This window comes from Euprymna scolopes, chromosome 43 (genome assembly GCF_053919585.1).
Source record: "Euprymna scolopes isolate OS-2025 chromosome 43, ASM5391958v1, whole genome shotgun sequence".
Lineage (NCBI taxonomy): Eukaryota > Metazoa > Mollusca > Cephalopoda > Sepiida > Sepiolidae > Euprymna > Euprymna scolopes.
The window spans coordinates 33,334,033-33,361,532 of NC_136524.1; the positions used below are offsets into that span (position 1 = coordinate 33,334,033).

At 24.0% G+C, this 27,500-nt stretch overlaps 1 protein-coding gene across 4 annotated transcripts in view; it reads left to right on the forward strand.

The window, feature by feature from the left end:
- Positions 1-27,500, forward strand: part of LOC145268272 (homeobox protein OTX2-like) — a 160,595-nt gene that overhangs the window by 56,531 nt on the left and 76,564 nt on the right. For all 4 annotated transcript variants that reach the window (XM_080123640.1, XM_080123642.1, XM_080123641.1 and 1 more), the window contains exon 2: positions 441-1,141. In XM_080123640.1, the coding sequence (XP_079979766.1) occupies positions 1,018-1,141 (124 nt within the window). In that variant the 5' untranslated portion in view covers positions 441-1,017. The remainder of the gene's footprint in view (positions 1-440; positions 1,142-27,500) is intronic.

Sequence of the window (27,500 nt, forward strand, 5' to 3'; positions counted from 1 at the left end):
ATATATGTATACATACACACACATATATACATATATATATACACACACATACACATATATACATATATATACACACACATATATACATATATATATACACACACATATATACATATATATACACACACATGTATACATATATACACACACATGTATACATATATACACACACATGTATACATATATACACACACACATGTATACATATATATACACACACATATATACATATATACACACACACATATATACATATATATACAGACACATATATACATATATATACACACACACATATATACATATATACACACACACATATATACACACACACACACATATATACATATATATATACACACACTCACATCACACACACAGACACACACCTACATATTCATTCATTTCTATACTCTGTTGTTGTTGTTTTTATTATTCAGGACTCTTAGGAAGGATCACAACAGAGTTCGCCTATCAGCAGCAGCTATAACAACAACAATTAAAACAGTCTTTCCCCCCGACTCTCACGCAGACACCGCAGCAGTAGCGAAATAGCAACCATCGAGAAGACAGGGAAGGTAGCGGTACTCTTCTACCCTGCCCAGCTAACTACGTCACCACGACTTCAACCAACCAGCCAGCCAGAGTTTGGTTTCATCATCAACTTCACCATCAGCGTCATCCATCTTCATCAACGTCGTCTCTTTCTCCCTAGTGGTCGAATTAGATATTAACAAAACTTATACACGAAAGACGTCACTTTTAAACACCTTGAAGCCTCTCTTTATCTGATCAACTTCAAACCCTCGATCAGAAACTTGGATCTTGAAAAAAAAAAACAGAAGAGAAAAATTTTTTTTTTTGTTTTTAAGGAAAAAAATTGTTTATTTAAAAAAAAAAAAAAAAAGTACAAAAAGTATTTTTAAATAGTCACCAACCCCTCCAAAAGAAAGGGGATAAGATATATATTTAAAAAAAAAAAAAAAAAAAAAAAAAAAAAAAGCGTCATAGTCTTAAATGGCTAGCATGGCGTATTCCCCCGTGTCAGCACCTGCGTCTAAAGCGCCCCCGTATTCGGTAAATGGACTAAGCCTAACCTCTCCAAGTGTTGATATACTTCACCCAGCTATGAGCTATCAAGGTAAGAATTAATTCCAATTATTTATTTACTTTTTTATTGGACTAATACCCGTCCCAGGACGGATAAAAATAATTCCCCGAACTAAACAGTTTTTGCAATGCTTTTCTATCCTTTTACGAATGTTTAAAATCAGGATATAATAAAACTAATCGCCATTGGATGTAGTGTTGTTGCAACATCTGGGATAGTTTACCAACCAATAGTTTCTTTCTTGGATATATTGCAAAAAAAAAAAAAAAAAAAAAAAAAAAACCGCACTGTCTATCGTTGTCGTAATGTTGCATTCCTACGCTTATTTTACAAATACTTCCACCGTAAATACTAATACCCCTCCTCATTCAACCTGCATAGTAGCAAAATCTCACCCCCGTCACTATAGAGGAACACAAATACCGGAAACTTTCTATTCCAATAGCTTCTTTCATCGAACTGCTTGTCTTTGAAACTCTCTCTGCCTTTTTTTTTTCTCAGACTTTACCAATGTACAGAAATTTTAAATGTAACGTAAACAAACATCTCCCTGTACAACGCCCCACTTCGTGTGCTCCCTATAAATCTGACCACGATACACAATAGCCCCTTTCGTCTCGGTGACAAAGTTCCTTATTTGGGGAGAACAAGTTATGTACCTAAACACTAAATCTTATGTCTAGAATCCTTATTCTAAATTTAATCGAAATCCATCACTTTATTCGGATTTTAGAAAAGATGCTTGTTATTACACTTTTTTCTTTTTCTTTTCTTTCTTTTTTCCTTTCTTTTTTAATATTTTCAAGTCAAATCCAATGTTTACGCTATTTTTGGTTATTAAATTGTAAGATGAAAGTACAGAATAGCTACAAAACAACCTCCTCATGTTAAGAATGTATTGTACAATACTACCTTATTATTTCAGCGTGGTAACACAGATGTGCAAGTACTTTAGAAAATGTTTAAAATGTAACGTTTTAGGGTTGTTTTGTTTTGTTTCTTCAGGAATTAAAATTCAAGGATCATAGTGTTTAATAACTAAATCAAATCCGATACAAGTGTGTGTGTGTGTGTGTGTGTGTTTTTGTTTGTTTTTTTTTTGTTTTTTTTTTTAAGAATGCGAATCTGTAATATTTGAATTTTTATAAGGGGGGGTATACACGCATCATGTCTCTTAAAAACTCTTTAAAATTCTCCAAAATCCGAAATTTGTAGAATATTTTTTCCCTAATGTCTAATCAGTATTAAAGTTTTACAAAAATAGGAGACCTCTAAATTTTCACTAAAGACGTTACCCCTTCCCCCCCTTTTATTTTTTAACCCCCTTTCTGTGAAAATAAAGTAAATATAGTCCACGATTGGGAACGTTACACTTAGCAACTGTGTTCTAAAACTCACAATGATCGAATAATCTGTTTAGGCGTGATTCTTATAAAATAAACATAACTAAAATTTATAAAGATGGAGATAGGATTTTTAAAGTTTTGGTCTTTTTGTACATAATAAAAAAAAATGGGCACCCAGTGGAGTTAAGTATCTCTAGTCAGTAATGGAAACGATTTACTATTTATGTTGCAATTAGTAATCCAGATTATTTTTGTTTTTTGTTTTTTCAGTACTTGATCGAAGGTTTTTTTTTTTTTTTGTTTTTTTTTTTTTTTTACTCAATTCTTTTGCTAAAATATTTAATAGTCAAAGTTTTAAACAATTCCTGTAAATGTTTACTTTGAGTAAATAATCCCTGCCCAGCCGTCTTGATTGACCGGATTATTTTACACTTATTATGGTAAATTAAATTTCTTTTAAATGTTATAAACGCAAATAGATCACAAGTCGTAATAAAACCGAAAATAAATTGTTTTGGACTCCCAAATCTATCTATATTAAGGCATTTACAAAAATGAGATTGATCGGCCATTAAACGTTTATTGCTAACTATCTAACCTCACTAAGGTAAACAATTCCGGCTTTACTCCTTTTAAAATGACTTGGTTTTTCAAATCAAATAATGTCGTCCTGTTGACTAAAATAGTTCAACTGTAGGTGTTTATTTAGATTTACATTTTTTTTTTTTTTAAATACAGAAAAACATTATATACGCACTCGTCACGGAACGAAGATGTCATCTTCCAAAATTACGTAAATTAATCGAGTAGGTAATTTTTGGAACTAAGAAAATGAAAATTTACTCTAGAGAGAAAGTTTTTAAAAAAAAAAAAAGGGTGGGGGTGGGGGACAAATTGTGTGTTCATCAACGTTTCGTCTTTATTGCGAGACTTCCTCTGGATGGATGAAATTAAGAAAATATATCAATAGGTACTTGTGCATTTTTGGTACCGTACTATATTATTTTAAAGGCCATTCTTAACATAGGGAGAGGAAGATGTTTTGTAACTATTCTGTGTTTTCACCTAACAATTTAATCAAAGTGAAACTTGAATTTAACTTGAAAAACTAAAATTAGTGCGGTACAAAAAAAAATGCATAAGCACCCACCAGTACAAATATTTGAACTGGTGTTTTGTTTTAATTTTATTTATTCAGAGGAAGTCTCGCAATGAAGACGAAACGTTGAATTTTGTTTGCTCCTTTTTTTTTTTTTTTTTTTTTAAATCTCTCTATCTCGTCGGAGTACTGTTTCCATTACTCTTTCTCTCTCTCTCTCTCTCTCTCTCTCTCTCTATATCTATATATATATATATATATATATATATATATATATATATATATATATATATATATAGCGGCTTTAATATTAGATGTATCCATTGTAAGGATAATTTTGATCTTTATGGTTCGAATTGAGTTGTCTCCCCCTTATTTATTCAACATAAACGATGAAAATCTTATATCTCGCTTCATCATAAAATTTGATTTCCTTAATTTAAAAAAAAAATACTTATTCAATTTACATGGCTTTTTGGAACATATCTTCGTTCCGTGGCGAGTATGTACATTATAGAGAATTTTCTGTGTTTTTGTTTTGTTTTATATTTTAATCAAGTGTAATTCTAATGAAGCATTAATTTTAAATAAATACACTTTTAAAAAAAAGTGACCTCCATTGTATTTCCTTAAAGAATATTTGGTTAACACTTATGTCTACGGAAGAAACGAGATGTTTTTTTGAAACGTGTGTGGAAGGTGATAACGGTTATCGAACATGAAATATCATCTACTTATTATATAGATTCGATACACCGTTATGATTACTTTGTGATATATTTCAATTTTGTTTTTAATAAGAACTGTACGGTTTTATTCGTTTCTTACAAATCAAAACGCGTTTATTTAAACTTATCACTAACGAAATCGGAGTTACAATGTCCCTCAGAAACTCTTCCGAAGGTAAGAGTATTTGCAGACCCGGTAGTAATTGGTACTGTTAAGGTAGTTTTATATTTTTAATTTTAGTTATTTTGTTTTATGTAAATATATATATATATATATATATATATATATATATTTTCGAGGTTTGTTTTTAGTGGCTGAGAAACGCTAATATATAATAATTTAAAATATTTCTAAAACAAAAAATGAAATTAATATTAATAAAATAATTAGCAAAAATATTAGACAAATGTTATATCTTGAAAAAAATAATCGAACAAATTAATAAGCTGGGTTTTTTTTTGTCTCGTCACCGCCCGTAAAGTCAGAAAAAAAAATTAATTGCTAAAATTTGGCAGACTTTTTTTTTAAGCTAACCACTTTAATACAATTGATTTTATTTGTAAATTTGGCGACGTAAATTATTTATAATGTACTAGTTAAGAAAGTAATCCCAAACAATTAATTTTGGTTTAATTCATCTCCATCTTTATAAAGGTATGTCTTTTTATATCATGTGTTGTATCCACTCCTAAACTGGTAAACATATCATTGTGAATTTTGAAACACAGATGCTAAACATAAGAGGTCTTAATGTGAGTTATATTTAGTTGTTTGACATCTATATAAATAAAACAGATGTATGTGTGTAAATATTTGACTAATAAACTGTTAAACTACTGATCATATAACACTGAAATTAACAGGAAATAGTAATCATACACCACGGATCGTTTATGAGTAAAATCTTTGTTTGGATGGATGAATAACATGTATAGAAATATAGCGGCAAGTTGAAACGCAAAATGTTCATTTCAATTTATCACGTATTTTTACTTTCTTCGTATGCCCAAATTCAGTTCCTTTCTTAAAATCGTGTAATATTAATTTTTTTATTTATCTCTTGATCGCGCAAAGGGTAGGAACGCGACTGGAGCTTTAAATGTTTTGGTTTCGATTCTAGCTGATGGCACCTAACTCATATTTTTTTTTTTTTAACATTTTTGTAAAATCACTACTACATACATTAGGTACAATATAATATTTAATACAGAACTGGCTCTGTAATAATAAATATGAATTTTGCATGAATTAAAATGTATGTTATGACCGAGCAACGCCGGACTCCCCTCCCTCTCCAATCCGAAAGTTAATTAATAAATATTCCAAAAATTAGTTTCATCGGAATATTTTAAAGGGATTTTGAAGGGGATCATATGGGCACAATCTTCCATTTAAAAAATAAAATATATCAGACTTGTATTAACTTTCATTTCATAATCATTCGATCCCAATTAAGCAAAATTCCTTGAATTGTAATTTTATGATCCCCTTTGAATCTTAAACACTATGTAATGGATTTTGATCAAATTTAGAATAAGTATTTTAGATATAAGGTTTATTAGCATTATGTGTTGATTCAAATCTTTGTTAAAAAAAAATAAATAAAATGGCGGGATGGGAACATAAGTGGTGCAAAAATGTTCTGTTCGAGGAATTCATTTCGCCCATCCTTATAAACATTACTAGTGGCGACAAAATAAACATAATATTTGCTCTACTTTCAAAAGAACTCTACCGGTACATATTTACTTACTTACATCTAATATTTACGGTAACTTTAATTGCTTATATTTTCTATTAAAAAAATATATATTTTACGAAAATGAATAGGTAGATAAATTGTTAGAAGCTAATTCCTTAAATCATTTTTTTTTTAATTCATGTCGCTAATAGTATCGTTTACAAATAAAACAAATAATGTTGACGTGATTAGTTTTTAAAAATGGCTGTCAAATTTTTAAGATTAGCTTTGTCTGACTTTGCAAGCGGTGACTTAGAAAAATAATCCACCTTATTATTTGTTATCTGATTTTTTTTTTAATAACGTTTTATTGTTTGGCAAATATTTATTTATTTTTTTTATTGTTGCGGATTATTGTATAAATATTAATTTTATGTTGAAAATATCCCGAATTATGATTACAGATCAGCGCTATTATTTATTTTTATTTATTTTTTTAAGAAAATAAAACTTTCTAACCCCTACAACTAACTCTAAGTTCTGTTAGCAACTACTCTTTTGTGCTCGGTTCGCCCGAAAGGTTTTTTGTTTAACTTTATTTATTTTAGAGGGATGCTTTCCCCACTTGGACTTAGGGTTAATGGTAGGTTTAAGAGAAGGTATTTTTTTCTTTTTAATAATAAAATCAAACATTGTTTTTTGTTTATTTTTTTATTTATTTATTCTTTTTATGGAATTCAAATATAATTAAAAATTAAACATTGTAATAATGGCGTATCAAAATCCATAATTCGCTAAGGCATTTCATACATTACCACTTTTAACTCACTTCAAAAACTGGGATCGTCCGGTAAGCAACGATTGTGGTCAATAGTTGATCTAATATCGCCAACGTAAACAATTTCGATTTTATCCATTTTAAAAATGAATTGTTCTAAAATTAAATAACGTTGTCTCGACTAAAACGATGCAAATTTAAATAAATACATTTTCGACACTTCTACATTCATGAACCCGCGATTTCCACAAAGTTACTCGGGTGTGCCCGGAAAATGACGAAGAACCGGAAACGGTTGACAAGTAGTTTTCTGGATATTAAGACATTATTTTCTAATGTAACTACTTTATGAATTACAGTGATCCGTCGCCATTCATAACATGGGGACTAGGTTGTTACAATTTGTGTTTTTTTTTTGTAAAAAATTTTCCCCGGCTGTTTTCGGTTATTCTCCGATCATCTGCCGGGCTCACCTGAATAACTTTGAAATCGCAGGTTTATAATTGCAGGAGGGCCATCTTTTACAATTCGATTAATTTGACTGATTTTTAACGATATTTAGGCGGCAAATGTGATCACGGTAAGACAGAATATTTAATTTTAAATTGCTACAACTTTAAATAAAGGCAAGACATATCCATGTTTACTTTAAGAATATATAGTTGATAATTATTTTATAAGAGTTTATTTATTTATATATATATATATATATATATATATATATATATATATATATATATATATATATATATATATACAGTGTAACCATGATATCAGACTTCTCCGATCCTTACAGCTCTTATATCCGGGTTACCCTAGACATTAACACAGCCTCTAATTTGGGACCAGATAAAATCTCTTATCTGTTTTTCTTACTTCGGGTCTCTTATGTCCGGGTTACACTGTATATTTCTGTGGAAATATACTTTATTTCCTTATGTATATACCAATCCTTATTTAAGAAGCTCAATGTAATTACAGAGCAATATAATGCATGAATGACAAGTCTGTACTCCAAAGCTCAGTCCAAATGGTCAATGAACTTTGGACTATAAACTTTTGTCATCCATTCACTAATGTATATATATTAGTAATGCCTCTTACAGACCTTTCTTATTTATTTGATGTAGAAAGAGTCCAAGAATCCCGCTAGTATAAAATTGCGTGCTTATGTATATATTTAGATTTGTATTTACAAGACCCGCTAACTAACCGATCATTATGAATTTTGAAACCCAGCTGATAGGTATACATGTGGGTAATGTGGGATATATTTAGTTGTTCATGTAAAATGGGTAAAAAGAGAGGGGCAGCTCTTTCTGAAAGCTCGGATACCTAATTTAGGATAAATTTTAATAGGTATCCTATTTTAACAATAGAAAATTTTAACAATAGGTAGTTATACATTTAACTAATAAATATTCCCCAAATTTCTGTTTGTGAGAATTTTAAAGGGTTTTTTTTTTTTTTTAATAGAATATTAGCAAGCCGCCTGACATTGCCTGGTCGTAAAATACGCTTAAATATATTTTGATTAATGCAGATTTCGTATTTATATTATATTAGACCCAATATGTAGAAATGTTTTATGTTTGTGCAAAAATAATGCCGTTTTTTTTTTGTTTTTGTTTTTTTACGTTCAGCTTAATGTCAAAAACAATTATTTTTGCACCACCTTAAAGTTTTAAAGAAATAACTCTTGCGCCATCACTGAGAATCGAAACCAAAATGTTTAGCTTACGATTTAATTTTTCCATTAGCGTTAATGCTTGACCTATGAAGACATGTTTGCAAGACTTAAAATTATAAACATGAATCAATAGCTATTACGTTACGCATGCATATTCGTAATGTCGTTCGACCATCACGTAGGAAATTCCTTTAATTTTTACACTTTTGCACCGATTTTCCCCAGCTAAAACCCAAATATAAAGTTTTGCATGGATTCGAATACTCTATATATTGCGTTTTATCTTTTAAATCAAAAACTGACAGGAGTTTGGTAGGCGAATTTTTTTAAACAAATATATACGCATACATAAATATATAGCAAGAGGTTTGTGTTTACGATAACCTTTTTACGCAAGAAAAAATCATGTAGAATATAATATTTAGTTAACTATTACGTAAAAATAATGTAGAGTATAATATTTAGTTAACTATTACGTAAAAATAATGTAGAGTATAATATTTAGTTAACTATTACGTAAAAATAATGTAGAGTATAATATTTAGTTAACTATTACGTGTAATTATATTCATGCAGATGCATGAATATAATTACACGTAATAGTTAACTAAATATTATCATTCCATAAGAAAACCGAAAAAACTAATAAGCAATTAATTAAAATGAATGTTTAAAAGAATATGCAAATTAGCTAGATCTTTTGCAGATGAATGCAATTTTACGACTCATATATAAGAAAGTTGTGTTTTCTTTTTAAATAAACAGAAAAAGTTTTTTTAAATATAATTGTCAATGCACAAAAAATTATAGGAGTATAGATAATACGCACGTAATTTCTTATTTGAAATATTAAAATATTTCCAATTTGCATTAGGTTTTATTCATAATCCTTAAACACCAATTAATCAAGGAACTCCGAATTTCGATTTCTATTTGGGATCCTTTAATTTTTATATATTTAAAACATTTTAAAATCAAAATCATTTAATGCATGTATGATTTTAAAAAAAAAAAAAAAAAAAAAAGTACAAATCGCAGTCATGTTTTCTTGCTCTCGTATAACGTTAGACACTGCTTGCTTTTCAAACCGAACAAACATTTTAATGTAAGTAAAAACAAAAAAAAATTATACAGTTAGCTTGAGTAACTTATCTTACATTTGATAGCATTTATTTGCTATACTTTTGTTTGTTTGTTTTTTTTGTTTTTGTTTTTTTTACTTCTTCGTATTCTGTTTAATTATAAGACAACCCCCTTTTTTACATATTGTAGATTAATACCATCCATTAAATCCCATCCACTTCCAAAAAAGAATTTACCTTTTTTTAAAGCGATTACGTGCAAGGCTTCTAAACATTGTTTAGTTTTAATTATATTATATTTTAATCTTCGCATTTTCTTTTAGGGCATTTTATGCTATTAAGAGTGCAGTACATATATTTTAATCAAACCTTTGAAACTTTTCCGGGGTTTTACAACAAAACGAAAAAGTAGTCAAAAAAAAAAAAATATATATATATATATATATAATATATAAACAAATAAATACTATCAAAGGCAAGATAAGTTACTCTTCTACCTAGCTAGATATGTTTTTGGTATTTTTAATTACTTTAAATACGTTTATTTGGTTTGAAAAACAAGGAGTGTCCAGCTTTATGTGAGAACAAAAAAAAAATGGTCGCGGTTTGATACATCTTGGAAGTCTCGATAATGACTTAAAAATAGAACAATACAATTAGAAACCTACTCTATATTATCGTGACATGTAATGGGTGGGTTTCTACAAGTATTTTGTTTTATTTTTAAGTCATTATCGAGACTTCAAAGATGCAAGTGTCAAATCATGGTCATTTTTTTCTTGTTCTCACATAACGCTAGAAACTCCTTGTTTTTAAAACCGAATAAACGTTTTAATATAAGCTAAAAGGCAAACATTTTATTCAGGTAGGTAGAAGAGTAACGTATCTTACCTTTGATAACATTTTTTATATATTTGTTTTGTCCACTTTTTCGTACCTCTGTCTATTGTAAAATAAACGCCATTTTTTTTAATATATTGTAGATTAATGCCATCTACTAAATCCTACCCCCCCCCAAAAAAAATAAAATTATTTTTTAAAGGCGATTACGTGTAAAGCCCTTAATAAACTTGATGGAAAGAAAAATTATTTTAGAATTTAGTGACTAGTTTTCTCCCTTGCAACCGGACTCCGGGTTTTATATATATATATATATATATATATATATATATATATATATATATATATATATATAGTTAACTGCTCTACAGAGTTAGAATGACCCACAAATAGATCTCTTTACATTAAATGTATATCCAAAACTGTTCCCCCACTCCAAATTCTATTTTACGCTTCGTTATGTTTCTCATGATGTAAATTGACACGTAATCGCCTAAAAAAGAATTTAATTTTTAAAATTGAGGATTTAGCGGAGCATATTAATTTATAAATTTACCGTATTTTTTCTTGAACATTTTGACAATAGTTCAGAATAGTTAACAGTAAAGAAATCGTAAAAAGAAAAGAAAATACAAACAAATCCATAGAAAATTTAATTCTTCATAAACCCTACACTTCTAAGTATGTTTTCAACTTCCTTTACTGGGGCAACTTCGTTTCGATTAATGAGTTTTTATTACTATAGCCAGTTTTATCATTTGACTACTCTTCTATTCTGGGATATTCTCATGACGTTTCGGCCGATGTAATCTCCGACCTTACTCGAGTACGTCTTGTCGCACTCTGAAACTTTTGACGTAACGCTTTATTAAATTGTAGAAGCTTTAAGTAATTCGTAATTGTATAAACGAGAGTAAAGTTTATCCTTCTAGATTGAGGCAATTTTTATATTTGTCCCAATCAAGACTGTCTCTTTTTAGAAGAGAATCTCACTTTTATCTACATTAAACAACCGGTCTTATAACTAACTCTACTTTCTTGGAAGGTAAGTAAGTAAAAGTGTGTGTGTGTGTGTGTGTGTGTTAAAAATTGACTCCGTCTAGAAGGATAACTTTATTTAAACAATTTATAAACAGTTTATAAAATTACAAATTATTTAAAGCTTCTATAAATTAATAAAGCGTTTCGTTCGAAATTTCAGATTTCGACAAGACTTACTCGAGTAAGGTCGGAGACTACATCGTCCGAAACGTCATGAGAATATCCCACAATAGAACAGTAGTCTAAATAATAAAATTGACTACAGTAATAAAAACTCATTAATCGAAACGAAGTTGCTGCGCTAAAAGATGAAAGCATCTTTAAAAGTGTAGGGTTTACAAAGAACCCCTATTTTTATAGTTTATAAAATTTTTCTATGAATTAATTTTATTTTTTATTTCTCCACTGTACACTTCTGAACTATTGTCATATATATATTATATATATATATATTATATATATATATATTATATTATATTATATATATTATATTATATTATATATATTATATATATATATTATATTATATATATTATATATATATTATATTATATTATATATATTATATATATATATTATATTATATTATATATATTATATATATATATTATATTATATTATATATATTATATATATATATATTATATTATATTATATATATTATATATATTATATTATATATATTATATATTATATTATATATATTATATATTATATTATATATATTGTATTATATTATATATTATATTAAATATATTGTATTATATATATAATATTATATTATATATTATATTATATTATATATATTGTATTATATATATAATATTATATTATATATTATATTATATTATATATATTGTATTATATTATATATTATATTATATATTATATTATATTATATATTATATTATATTATATTATATATATATATTATATTATATTATATTATATTATATATATTATATTATATATATTATATTATATATTATATTATATTATATATTATATATATTATATTATATATTATATATATTATATTATATATATTATATATATTATATATATTATATTATATTATATATATTATATTATATTATATATATAATATAATATATATATTATATGTATTAGTTAGTCTGTGTTAGGAGGATGTATCGGAAAAATCCGTGCCTATTTTCCGATGTCAAAAATGACTGTTTTGTTTTGTGTTTTTTTTTTTGTTTTTTTCTTGATTTTGTTTAAAGCAAAAATCTTCCACTGCTGGTAGTAATAATAAAATATCTATTGATTTTAAACTGCTAGTAAAACTAAAACCGATAGAACATTCCCCACAAATGTGTTTTTACATTCGAGGAAATATCTGCACATTTAAGGTTTTTTAACGGTAATCGCTAAATAAATAACAACTCTGTAGTTAAATATTTAGTTATAAAGGATCAGAATCAGGAATAATGAACCGTCTCATCACTAATATGTATGTATGTATATGTATAATATGTATATATATAATATATATATAATATATATATATATAATATATATATAATATATATATATATATTATATAATATATATTATATATATAATATATATATAATTTATATATATTATATAACATATATTATATATATAATATATTTATAATATATATAATATATATATATATATATATATATATATATATATAATAATGATTACACATCTATATAAAAAATAGTTTTAAGACTCTTAACATTCATGCTAGTTTTGTCACCGAAACTCCGCAGCGCAATGGATAAAAGTGGCAAGTGATAATCAGCTGTAGGTTAGTTTTAGGAGTGTTCACTCCTTATGAGTGAAACTAAAAATGCAATTGTACATTACTTAAAACTTCTATCTGGTTATGACTGACAGAAAGAGAGCAAACTATCCCGTTACTTAAAAAAATAATTGGTTCTGTAGAAAGTGTAATTCTTCGGCGTTTGTTATAAACTATCTTTGTTTTTATTTTATTTATTTAATTTTTTATGAGTTCTCGATTGTTTAACAAAACATTGAACTAATATTATAATAATTAGGGCTATGACAAGAGAATATACTTTTCAATGTTTTGACTCTTGAGTATATATCCGACACACTCAGTAAATCGATCACTCAAACATGATATTAACTGATATATACCCGAGAGTCAAAATAATGAAAAGACTATTTCTTGTAATAGTCCTAGTTATGATTAATATATCCACTATTTTTAAATATTTATAATTTTGCATATTATTTTATTAATTTTTTCTTGACGTTGAAATTTTATTTGATAATTTAATGAACAATTCCTTTTGAATATTCACTTTAGCTTTCTACTATTTAATTGTAACCTCTGTTCACATAACTTTGCCGGAGTTATTTTTCTTGTTACTGTTATTTATACCACAATTTTTAATTCCCCCCCCCTTTCTTTTTTTTTTTTTTTTTTCTTTTTTAACTAGAGGTTACCCGGATTTGCCCGATTGTATAGTAATTTATTTTATCAATAAAAATTTCTTCCCTACTTGTCACGTGCAACTTTAAATTTCATTCGCTCAATCAAGTATATTGAGCTATTCCCTTTTTGGCTGGGATTGTCTTATTTAAAAATATTACCCCAAAAAAAAATATTACCCCCCAAAAAAATATTTTGTAAGACTTGATTCAATAATCTGTGTTCCTATTCGCCTCAGAATTTTGAGATACACACACGCACACACACATATATATATATATATATATATATATAATACGTGTGTGTGTATATATATATATGTGTGTGTGTGTGTGTGTTAAAAGTATAATTATCCACTGATGTGTTTCGTCGTCTACAACTCAGTGGCTATTTCATTTAATCACATAAATTAAATATAAGATAATTTTATGCGTAAATTTTCAGTATTTACTTCACCAGTGCTCAATACACAAGTAGAGCTAGGTAGTAAGTTATGAAAATATATATGGCAATTAAGCTACACAGAATATTCCGCGTTTCATCCGTAAAGCCTGACGAATTCTCACAAGAATAAAACGCGGAATATTCTGTGTAGCTTAATTGCTATATATTTTTATAACATATATATATATATATATTATCAGAATCTTAAAATAAAGCATCTGTGTGCCCGTTGATTAATTCCAACTAATGGGACCCATGAAAATTCCACAGTTGTACCTTTCATTTGTCGTATATTGCTGCCGCGCTTAAAAATATTTCAATTCTACGGAGGTCCAGCATGTACGCCGGACCCGCGATATTATTGTACTATCTTTGGAGAGAACAGATGGTACACTTTTATCCTAGTAAGACTGGCAAGAAAGCGTATTCAAATAACGGCTGCATTAGATGGGAAAATGTGTGCCGGGTGATAACGTACATACGAACACGTTTTGTATATAGATTTTAGTGACTAAAATATTACGAACAAGGGAATATAATTTTTTGTCTGCAGAAAATGTGTGAACGAATTAATTTCCTGTATTAGGTAGCGTCTTCTTTGCACATAATTAAATTTATATACATGATTTCTTTTTCTTTTATCTAATGCGCTAACGTATTTTATTTTTCGTACGTATGTTATCACATTTAGCACACATTAACAAAAAAAAAAAAGAAGACATCGTTAGTTGTGCTCGATTAATTTGATGATGTTAAAGCGAAAAATCCCGATTTTACCTAATTTAAAAAGTTCCGAGATCAAATTATGACGTCTAGTCGACTAAGAGTACCATTTTTGAGAAAGAAAAAAAAATACATTTCAAAACTTTCGTCTTATTGATTTGAATGATATATTTACAAGATAATTATTGCTTTACTGTAAGAAAGCAGGATATTTCTTGTTTTTAAAAAGGATTAAATCGCTACAGATTTAAATAACTAAACAGACATTGGTTTATTTTTTTTTTTTCAATAATTAACTGATAACTACGGAGGAGTATTGTTTTCGTAATAGTAACACTCCAATTTATTTTAATTGGAATATTATTAATATTAATATATATTATAGTAAATTATACAGATTGGTGTAGAAAGCACCGTTTAATTTTCTATAAGTTCCCGTTAATCTCCATTATTTTATTTTAACTGCATCTCCTCCGAGATGCAAGATCGCAGAGCGGCTCGGGGCGGGTCAAGTGATTGCATTTTTGTAGACTATTCTTTTCTAGATTTTTAGCCAGTAAAAATAGCTGCTAAGGAGTCAACATTAGAAGAAAAAATTATACTTGACAGGAGTAAGTCTTGTTATTTGTATGCATGCACAATTATTCATCTATACGTTAGTCTGGTCAGTTCTATTTGTTATTCATCTGGCGATAGCTCAAACGGTAACGACTAGGACTGGAGCGCTATGTCTTGGTTTTGATACTAGCTGATGACACTCGAGTTATTTTCGTTTCATTTAAAAAAAAAATCACTCCTATATATTAGGTACAATATAATAATCAATAGAGAATTGACTATGATAATAAATACGAATTCTGCATAAATTAAAATGTATTTAAGCGTATTTAATGACCGGACTACGCCGGGCAACTAGCTAGTAATAAACATCTTTTGTGGGTACATATGTTATCATCCATCTCGTTTTAAGAAAAAAGGTTCTTATTTAGAATTCAACCTGTTTTCAAAATAAAAATGAGAAACGGGTTTTTCGATCTTTATGATGTACGTATTCGTCGCAAAACGATGTAAAATAACATGTACATTGATTAAGTAGTTTTTAACTTAGAAAGTTTTTAGCTTTAAAAAAATTAAATTTTATGAGGAAGCTAGACGTAGTGTTTCTATCCGCCATGTTTTATCAATAACAGGTAGATCAAAATCAGCTCTGTAATTGTTACAATATCCTATTAAAATCACAAAAAAATTGTAAAATTATTTTCTGTATTTAAAAAAAAAATAGACTACATGGCCAATTTAGGTGATTTTTGGAATATGGCATCGTTGTTCAAGGTTTCGTAACGAGTACATGCATCATAAACATTTTCTGCAATTTAGTTTTTTTTTTTGTTTTTTGTTTTTTTTTTTATAAACAAAAAGGATAAGATTGCCCAATCACCAACGATACAATAAAAAGTTTGTTTTTTGTTCGTTTTAATCGAGATTCGTTTTTTTTACTTTAAAGAAAATTTAACCGATAATTGTTTTACAGCAAGAACGGAGAGACCATTTTGAAGTGAGTTACATTTTGATGATAAATGAATTAAATTAAAACTTTTTTTAATTTTTTTTTTTTTTATGAGACTCCTAGAATCATGCAGTACCATATTTAGGGGAAACTATTTCTTTTTTTACGGTTAGTTGAAAGAATATCTTGTTTTAAAAATTTATACATTTTTAAATAAATAACGAACACCCCTTGACAAAGTTCAAAACCGACTCCGAATCCGAGTAGTAAATGATGCACGTTTTTCTTCCCTGCAACAACTTTCGCACAGAGACGTTGCGAGCCTGTCTCCGCTCTATCGTTATTTTTAAGGCAAGTGCTCGTCTGAGCTCCAATCTATGGTTCCCTCTCCATTTCTAAACTTGCACATAAACACTCGTCTACCTATTGCGATCATCAACTGTTACCCCCGCTCTGTATCTGTGCCTAAATCTAAACGTAAATTCCATGAACAAAGCTTTTCTAGTACTGCCCACTTGTAGAACTCTGTTCCGATACCTGCTTTCCTGCTGACTGCAATATGGTCGTCTTAAAGTCTAATGTAAACAAGTTCTTGTACACCACATTTAAAATACAGAAAAAAAAATAAGATCTGAAGTTTTAGGATGTCCGACTTTACCAAATTAAAAATGACGCTATGTGGACTAAAACAATACAATTTCATCAATATATATTCTATACAATCTATATTCCTATAATTTTTTAATTTTTTTTTTTTTTTTTTGTGGGTGAGTGTATTGATATACACATTAAAAACCTTTCTTTCTATTGGTATTTATTTGCTGTCCAACGAAAGCAAAATGTGGCACAAGGGCATTTTTATACTTGTGTAATATTTACGTAAAAACGTTTATAGTAAACACAAATCTCTTTCTATGAATTTTATCCAATTATAAGTTATTTTTATGGGCTAAAAACCAAATCAAATGTTTTCGATAAGTTCGAATCAAGTGTCAAGTCTGTTAAAATATTGAGAGAAGAGTTTGTCCACACAGACAAAAATCATGTGTGTGTATAGATGAACTGCGTGTGCTATTATATATTTGTTTAAAAAATTTTGCCTGCCAAACTCCTTTGTCAGTTTTTGTCTACAGACATGAAACTCAATATATACGGTATTCGAACCCATGCGAAAGTTTATATATTTGGGTTTTAGCCAGGGAAAATCGGTGCAAAAGTGAAAATTAAAAAAATGTAATTTGCCAAGTGACGGTCGAACGACAGAATGTTTAAATTTTTAGCCTTGCAGCAAACTTGTATTCATAGTTGAGGTATAAACGTCAAAGGAAAAAGAAAATCCTAAGCTAAACGTTTTGGTTTCGATTCTCAATGGTGGCGCAAGAGTCATATTTTTTTCTTTTTTTTTTTTTTTTACTTTAAATCATATCGCACCCAATATAAAATAATAATGCATAAGATATGCATTAATAAAATATCATGTTTTACGACCGGGCAATGCTGGCGGCCTGCTAGTACATTTTATCCCCAAGTGGCTTCCGGGCCGTGACCTTGTAAAAAAAATAAAGTGATATGCGTTTGATGGAAAAAATTTTTTATAAGAATATCTTGCTTTGAAAAATATCAACTAGTTCTAATTTTACTTATAGAAAGTAAGAAACGTGTTCGCTTTATTTATCGTAATAATAATGCTCTTGACAATGGTAATCATTTTTGCGGAATAATATTTTTAGTGGAACCTGTTTTAGCTTTTTTTTTTTTTTTTTTTTTACAGTAAAACGACAAAATATTCTGTAAAAAGAAATAATTTCCTACAATTCTAAATGCATATGAAAATAATTAAAATAATTGGTTGAAAATAACAATTACTTTCGCGGAATTACTTCAATTAATTTAGTATTAAATGCCACTTTTGTTAGCTCAATAGAACTATTAAAACGTAACTGATACAGATCGATTTAGAAAGCAGTGCGAAAGTGAACGAGGTCTCGTTATTAAAAAATAGTTCTTTCGCAATATTGTTTTTATTACCTAAACCAATACGCAATGCATAATGTGCATATAAATAACTACACTGCATATAAATATATATATATATATATATACACTGCTTATAAATATATATATACACTGCTTATAAATATATATATACACTGCATATAAATATATATATACACTGCATATAATTATATATATATACACTGCATATAATTATATATATATACACTGCATATAATTATATATATATACACTGCATATAATTATATATATATATACACTGCATATAATTATATATATATATACACTGCATATAATTATATATATATATACTGCATATAATTATATATATATACACACCATATAATTATATATATATACACACCATATAATTATATATATATACACACCATATAATTATATATATATATATACACTGCATATAATTATATATATATACACTGCATATAATTATATATATATACACTGCATATAATTATATATATATATACACTGCATATAATTATATATATACACTGCATATAATTATATATATATACACTGCATATAATTATATATATATACACTGAATATAATTACATATATACATACTGCATATAAATATATATATACACACTGCATATAAATATATATATACACACTGCATATAAATATATATATACACACTGCATATAAATATATATATACACACTGCATAAATATATATATATATACACACTGCATAAAAATATATACACACTGCATAAAAATATATACACACTGCATAAAAATATATATATACACTGCATAAAAAAATATATATATATACACTGCATAAAAATATATATATATATACACTGCATAAATATATATATATATATATATACACTGCATAAATATATATATATATATATACACTGCATAAATATATATATATATATATATATATATATACACTGCATAAATATATATATATATACACTGCATAAATATATATATATATACACTGCATAAATATATATATATATACACTGCATAAATATATATATATATACACTGCATAAAAATATATATATACACTGCATAAAAATATATATATATACACTGCATAAAAATATACATATATACACTGCATAAAAATATACATATATACACTGCATAAAATATATATATACACTGCATAAAAATATATATATATACACTGCATAAAAATATATATATATACACTGCATATAAATATATATATATACACTGCATATAAATATATACATTGCATATAAACATATACACTGCATATAAAAACATATAATGCATATTAAAAATATATATCGCATAAAAAATATATATCGCATAAAAAATATATATATTACACATATACTATATATATATATCGCATATATACTATATACATCGCATATAAAAAATATATATCGCATATGAAATATATATATTGCAAATAAAATATATATTGCATATGACATATATATATATATTGCATATGACATATATATATATATTGCATATGACATATATATGTATTGCATATGACATATATATGTATTGCATATGAAATATATATATATATTGCATATGAAATATATATATATATTGCATATGAAATATATATATATATTGCATATGAAATATATATATATATTGCATATGAAATATATATATATTGCATATGAAATATATATATATTGCATATGAAATATATATATATTGCATATGAAATATATATATATATTGCATATGAAATATATATATATTGCATATGAAATATATATATATATTGCATATGAAATATATATATATATATTGCATATGAAATATATATATATATATATATATTGCATATGAAATATATATATATATATTTTGCATATGAAATATATATATATATATATTTTGCATATGAAATATATATATATATATTGCATATGAAATATATATATATATATATATTGCATATGAAATATATATATATATTGCATATGAAATATATATATATATTGCATATGAAATATATATATATATATATATATATTGCATATGAAATATATATATATATATATATATATTGCATATGAAATATATATATATATATATTGCATATGAAATATATATATATATTGCATATGAAATATATATATATATATATATTGCATATGAAATATATATATATATATATATTGCATATGAAATATATATATATACATTGCATATGAAATATATATATATATATTGCATATGAAATATATATATATATATATTGCATATGAAATATATATATATATATATATTGCCTATGAAATATATATATATATATATTGCATATGAAATATATATATATATATATTGCATATGAAATATATATATATATATATTGCATATGAAATATATATATATATATATTGCATATGAAATATATATATATTGCATATGAAATATATATATATATATATTGCATATGAAATATATATATATATATATTGCATATGGAATATAAATATATATATATATATATATATATATATTGCATATGGAATATATATATATTGCATATGGAATATATATATATTGCATATGGAATATATATATATATATATTGCATATGGAATATATATATATATTGCATATGAAATATATATATATATATTGCATATGAAATATACATATATATATATTGCATATGAAATATATATATATTGGATATGAAATATATATATATATATATTGCAGATGAAATATACATATATATATATATTGCAGATGAAATATACATATATATATATTGCAGATGAAATATATATATATATATTGCAGATGAAATATACATATATATTGCATTTTAAAAAATATATATAGCATTTAAAATCTATATATATATATATATTATATAATATATATATATTTTATATAATATATATATTTCATATAATATATATATATATTTCATATATTTATATATATATATATATATTTTATATATTTATATATTTATATATATATATATATATTTTATATATTTATATATATATATATATATATATTTCATATATTTATATATATATATATATATTTCATATATTTATATATATATATATATATATATATTTCATATATTTATATATATATATTTTATATATTTATATATATATATATATATTTCATATATTTATATATATATATATATTTCATATATTTATATATATATATATATATATTTCATATATATATATTTCATATATTTATATTTCATATATTTATATATATATATATATATATTTCATATATTTATATATATATATTTCATATATTTATATATATATATTTCATATATTTATATATATTTCATATATATATATATATATATATATATTTCATATATTTATATATATATATATATTTCATATATTTATATATATATATATTTCATATATTTATATATATATATATTTCATATAATATATACATTGCATATAATATGTATAACATATATATTGCATATATTATGTATAATATATATATTGCATATATTATGTATAATATATATATTGCATATATTATGTATAATATATATATTGCATATATTATGTATAATATATATATTGCATATATTATGTATATATATTACATATATAATATGTATATATTGAATATAATATATATATGTATATTGCATATAATATATATTGCATATAATATATATTGCATATACTATATATTGCATATAATATATATTGCATATAATATATATTGCATATACTATATATTGCATATAATATATATTGCATATAATATGCATATTGCATATAATATGCATATTGCATATAATATTCATATTGCATATAATATGCATATTGCATAAACTATTAATATGTCGCATATAATATATATATTGCTTATAATATATATTGTTTATAATATATATTGTTTATAATATATATCGCTTATAATATATATATCGCTTATAATATATATATATCGTTTATAATATATATATATCGCATGTAATATATATATATCGCATGTAATATATATATATATCGCATGTAATATATATATATCGCATGTAATATATATATATCGCATGTAATATATATATATATCGCATGTAATATATATATATATCGCATGTAATATATATATATATCGCATGTAATATATATATATATCGCATGTAATATATATATATATCGCATGTAATATATATATATATCGCATGTAATATATATATATATCGCATGTAATATATATATATATCGCATGTAATATATATATATATCGCATGTAATATATATATATCGCATGTAATATATATATATCGCATGTAATATATATATAGCATGTTATATATATATCGCATGTTATATACATATATATATATATATATATATCGCATGTAATATATATATATATCGCATGTAATATATATATATATATATTGCATGTAAAATATATATTGCATGTAATATATATATATATCGCATGTAATATATATATATATCGCATGTAATATATATATATAGCATGAAATATATATGTATCGCATGAAATATATATATATCGCATGTAATATATATATATATAACATGTAATATATATATATCGCATGTAATATATATATATCGCATGTAATATATATATATCGCATGTAATATATATGTATCGCATGTAATATATATATATCGCATGTAATATATATATATATCGCATGTAATATATATATATCGCATGTAATATATATATATATCGCATGTAATATATATATATATCGCATGTAATATATATATATATCGCATGTAATATATATATATATATCGCATGTAATATATATATATATATATATATATCGCATGTAATATATATATATATATATATATCGCATGTAATATATATATATATATATATATCGCATGTAATATATATATATATATATATCGCATGTAATATATATATATATATATATCGCATGTAATATATATATATATATATATATCGCATGTAATATATATATATATATATATCGCATGTAATATATATATATATATATATATCGCATGTAATATATATATATATATATATCGCATGTAATATATATATATATATATATCGCATGTAATATATATATATATATATATCGCATGTAATATATATATATATATATATCGCATGTAATATATATATATATATATCGCATGTAATATATATATATATATATATCGCATGTAATATATATATATATATATATCGCATGTAATATATATATATATATATATCGCATGTAATATATATATATATATATATCGCATGTAATATATATATATATATATCGCATGTAATATATATATATATATATATATCGCATGTAATATATATATATATATATATATATATATATCGCATGTAATATATATATATATATATATATATATATCGCATGTAATATATATATATATATATATATATCTCGCATGTAATATATATATATATATATATATCGCATGTAATATATATATATATATATATCGCATGTAATATATATATATATATATATATCGCATGTAATATATATATATATATATATCGCATGTAATATATATATATATATATATCGCATGTAATATATATATATATATATATCGCATGTAATATATATATATATATATATCGCATGTAATATATATATATATATATATCGCATGTAATATATATATATATATATATATATCGCATGTAATATATATATATATATATATCGCATGTAATATATATATATATATATCGCATGTAATATATATATATATATCGCATGTAATATATATATATATATCGCATGTAATATATATATATATATCGCATGTAATATATATATATATATCGCATGTAATATATATATATATATATTGCATGTAATATATATATATATATATCGCATGTAATATATATATATATATATAGCATGTAATATATATATATATATATATATAGCATGTAATATATATATATATATATCGCATGTAATATATATATATATATATCGCATGTAATATATATATCGCATGTAATATATATATATATATATATCGCATGTAATATATATATATCGCATGTAATATATATATATCGCATGTAATATATATATATATATATATCGCATGTAATATATATATATATATCGCATGTAATATATATATATATATATATCGCATGTAATATATATATATATATATATATATCGCATGTAATATATATATATATATATCCCATGTAATATATATATATATATATATATATCCCATGTAATATATATATCGCATATAATATATATATATATATATATATATATATATATATATATATATATATGATTGTTGAGCTGGATTAAATCCGACGATATGAAATAAAATGGAGGTGGAAGGACCTGGATTCTCAACGTTTCGCCCGATTTATGCGGGCTTCTTCAAGAGGGATCGTCATATCACTGATAAATTAAACAAGATTGAACCCACTATTAATTAAAAAAAAAAAAAAAGGTCAATGACCATCCCTCTTGAAGAAGCCCGCATAAATCGGGCGAAACGTTGAGTATCCAGGTCCTTCCACCTCCATTTTATTTCATATATATATATAAATATATATATATATATCGCATGTAATATATATATATATATATATCGCATGTAATATATATATATATATATATCGCATGTAATATATATATATATATATATATATCGCATGTAATATATATATATATATATATCGCATGTTATATATATATATATATATATATATCGCATGTAATATATATATATATATATATATATATATATCGCATGTAATAAATATATATATATATCGCATGTAATAAATATATATATATATCGCATGTAATAAATATATATATATATCGCATGTAATAAATATATATATATATATCGCATGTAATAAATATATATATATATATCGCATGTAATAAATATATATATATATATCGCATGTAATAAATATATATATATATATCGCATGTAATATATATATATATATCGCATGTAATAAATATATATATATATATCGCATGTAATATATATATATATATCGCATGTAATATATATATATATATCGCATGTAATAAATATATATCGCATGTAATTTATATATATATATATATATATCGCATGTAATTTATATATATATATATCGCATGTAATTTATATATATATATATATATATATCGCATGTAATTTATATATATATATATATATATATCGCATGTAATTTGTGTATATATATATATATATATATATATCGCATGTAATTTATATATATATATATATATATATATCGCATGTAATATATATATATATCGCATGTAATATATATATATATCGCATGTAATATATATATATATCGCATGTAATATATATATATATATATATATATATCGCATGTAATATATATATATATCGCATGTAATATATATATATATCGCATGTAATATATATATATATCGCATGTAATATATATATATATCGCATGTAATATATATATATATATCGCATGTAATATATATATATATCGCATGTAATATATATATATATTGCATTGAAATATATATATATATTGCATTGAAATATATATATATATCGCATTGAAATATATATATATATATATATCGCTTATATTAAAATATACCTTACGCATATCTGTATGTATTGCATATATACATCGCATATATATGTATATATGTCGCATATATGTATATAGGTCGCATAGATGTATATATGTCGCATAGATGTATATATATACATTTATATGTCGCATATATATATTTATATGTCGCGCGCATATATATATATATATATATATATATATATTACCTATACATATATCGCTAGTAAGATCTCTATATATATCTAATAATATCTCTATATATATCGTCTATATATATCTAATAAGATCTATATATATATCGCTTATTAAAGATATATTTATATGTCGCGCGCATATATATATATATATATATATATATTACCTATACATATATCGCTAGTAAGATCTCTATATATATCTAATAATATCTCTATATATATCGTCTGTATATATCTAATAAGATCTATATATATATCGCTTATTAAAGATATATAAATCGCTTATAAAATATAAATATATATATCGCATGTAAAAATATTTTATATGCATACAGTATGCATATATATCGCATATATATAAATACTTAGAATATATATGGAATATGTCATATATATATGTATATATATATATATATATATATAATGTATATATGCATATGCGCATATAACGCGTATGTATATATACATCACATATAAAATATATTATATAACGCATATATATGTATTGTTATATATAATTCAAATAGCACTGTTATGTAAAATATACATTGTATGAAATTGGTATCTCAAATAAATAAAATATGTATCGCATATAATACATATTTATAAATTCATATATTATAATATATCACATAATACATATAAAAATATATCTCGTATTATGCATATATATATTTTGCACATTGTTATATGATCGATATGGAATATTATGATCACACGTATGTTATATATATGTGTGTGTTTGTACGTTTAGTCTGTATCTGCAAAATATACTATCTATTATCGCATATTATATATATTTCATATAATATTTATGTTAGATCATACAATATATGATATATCTCGCATATTATAATATATCAAAATATGTCGCATATATAATATAGATCAAATATAATATATGGCATATCATATATATATATATATATATATATATATATATATCGAATATTATTAACGATAAATATCGCATATAATGCATCGAACATTGTATATATGTATAATATTTGAGATAGAACTATAAATTTATATATAACGTATATTACGAATATTACCTACATTTAGCATATTATATGTATATATACGTATAGCGCATTAT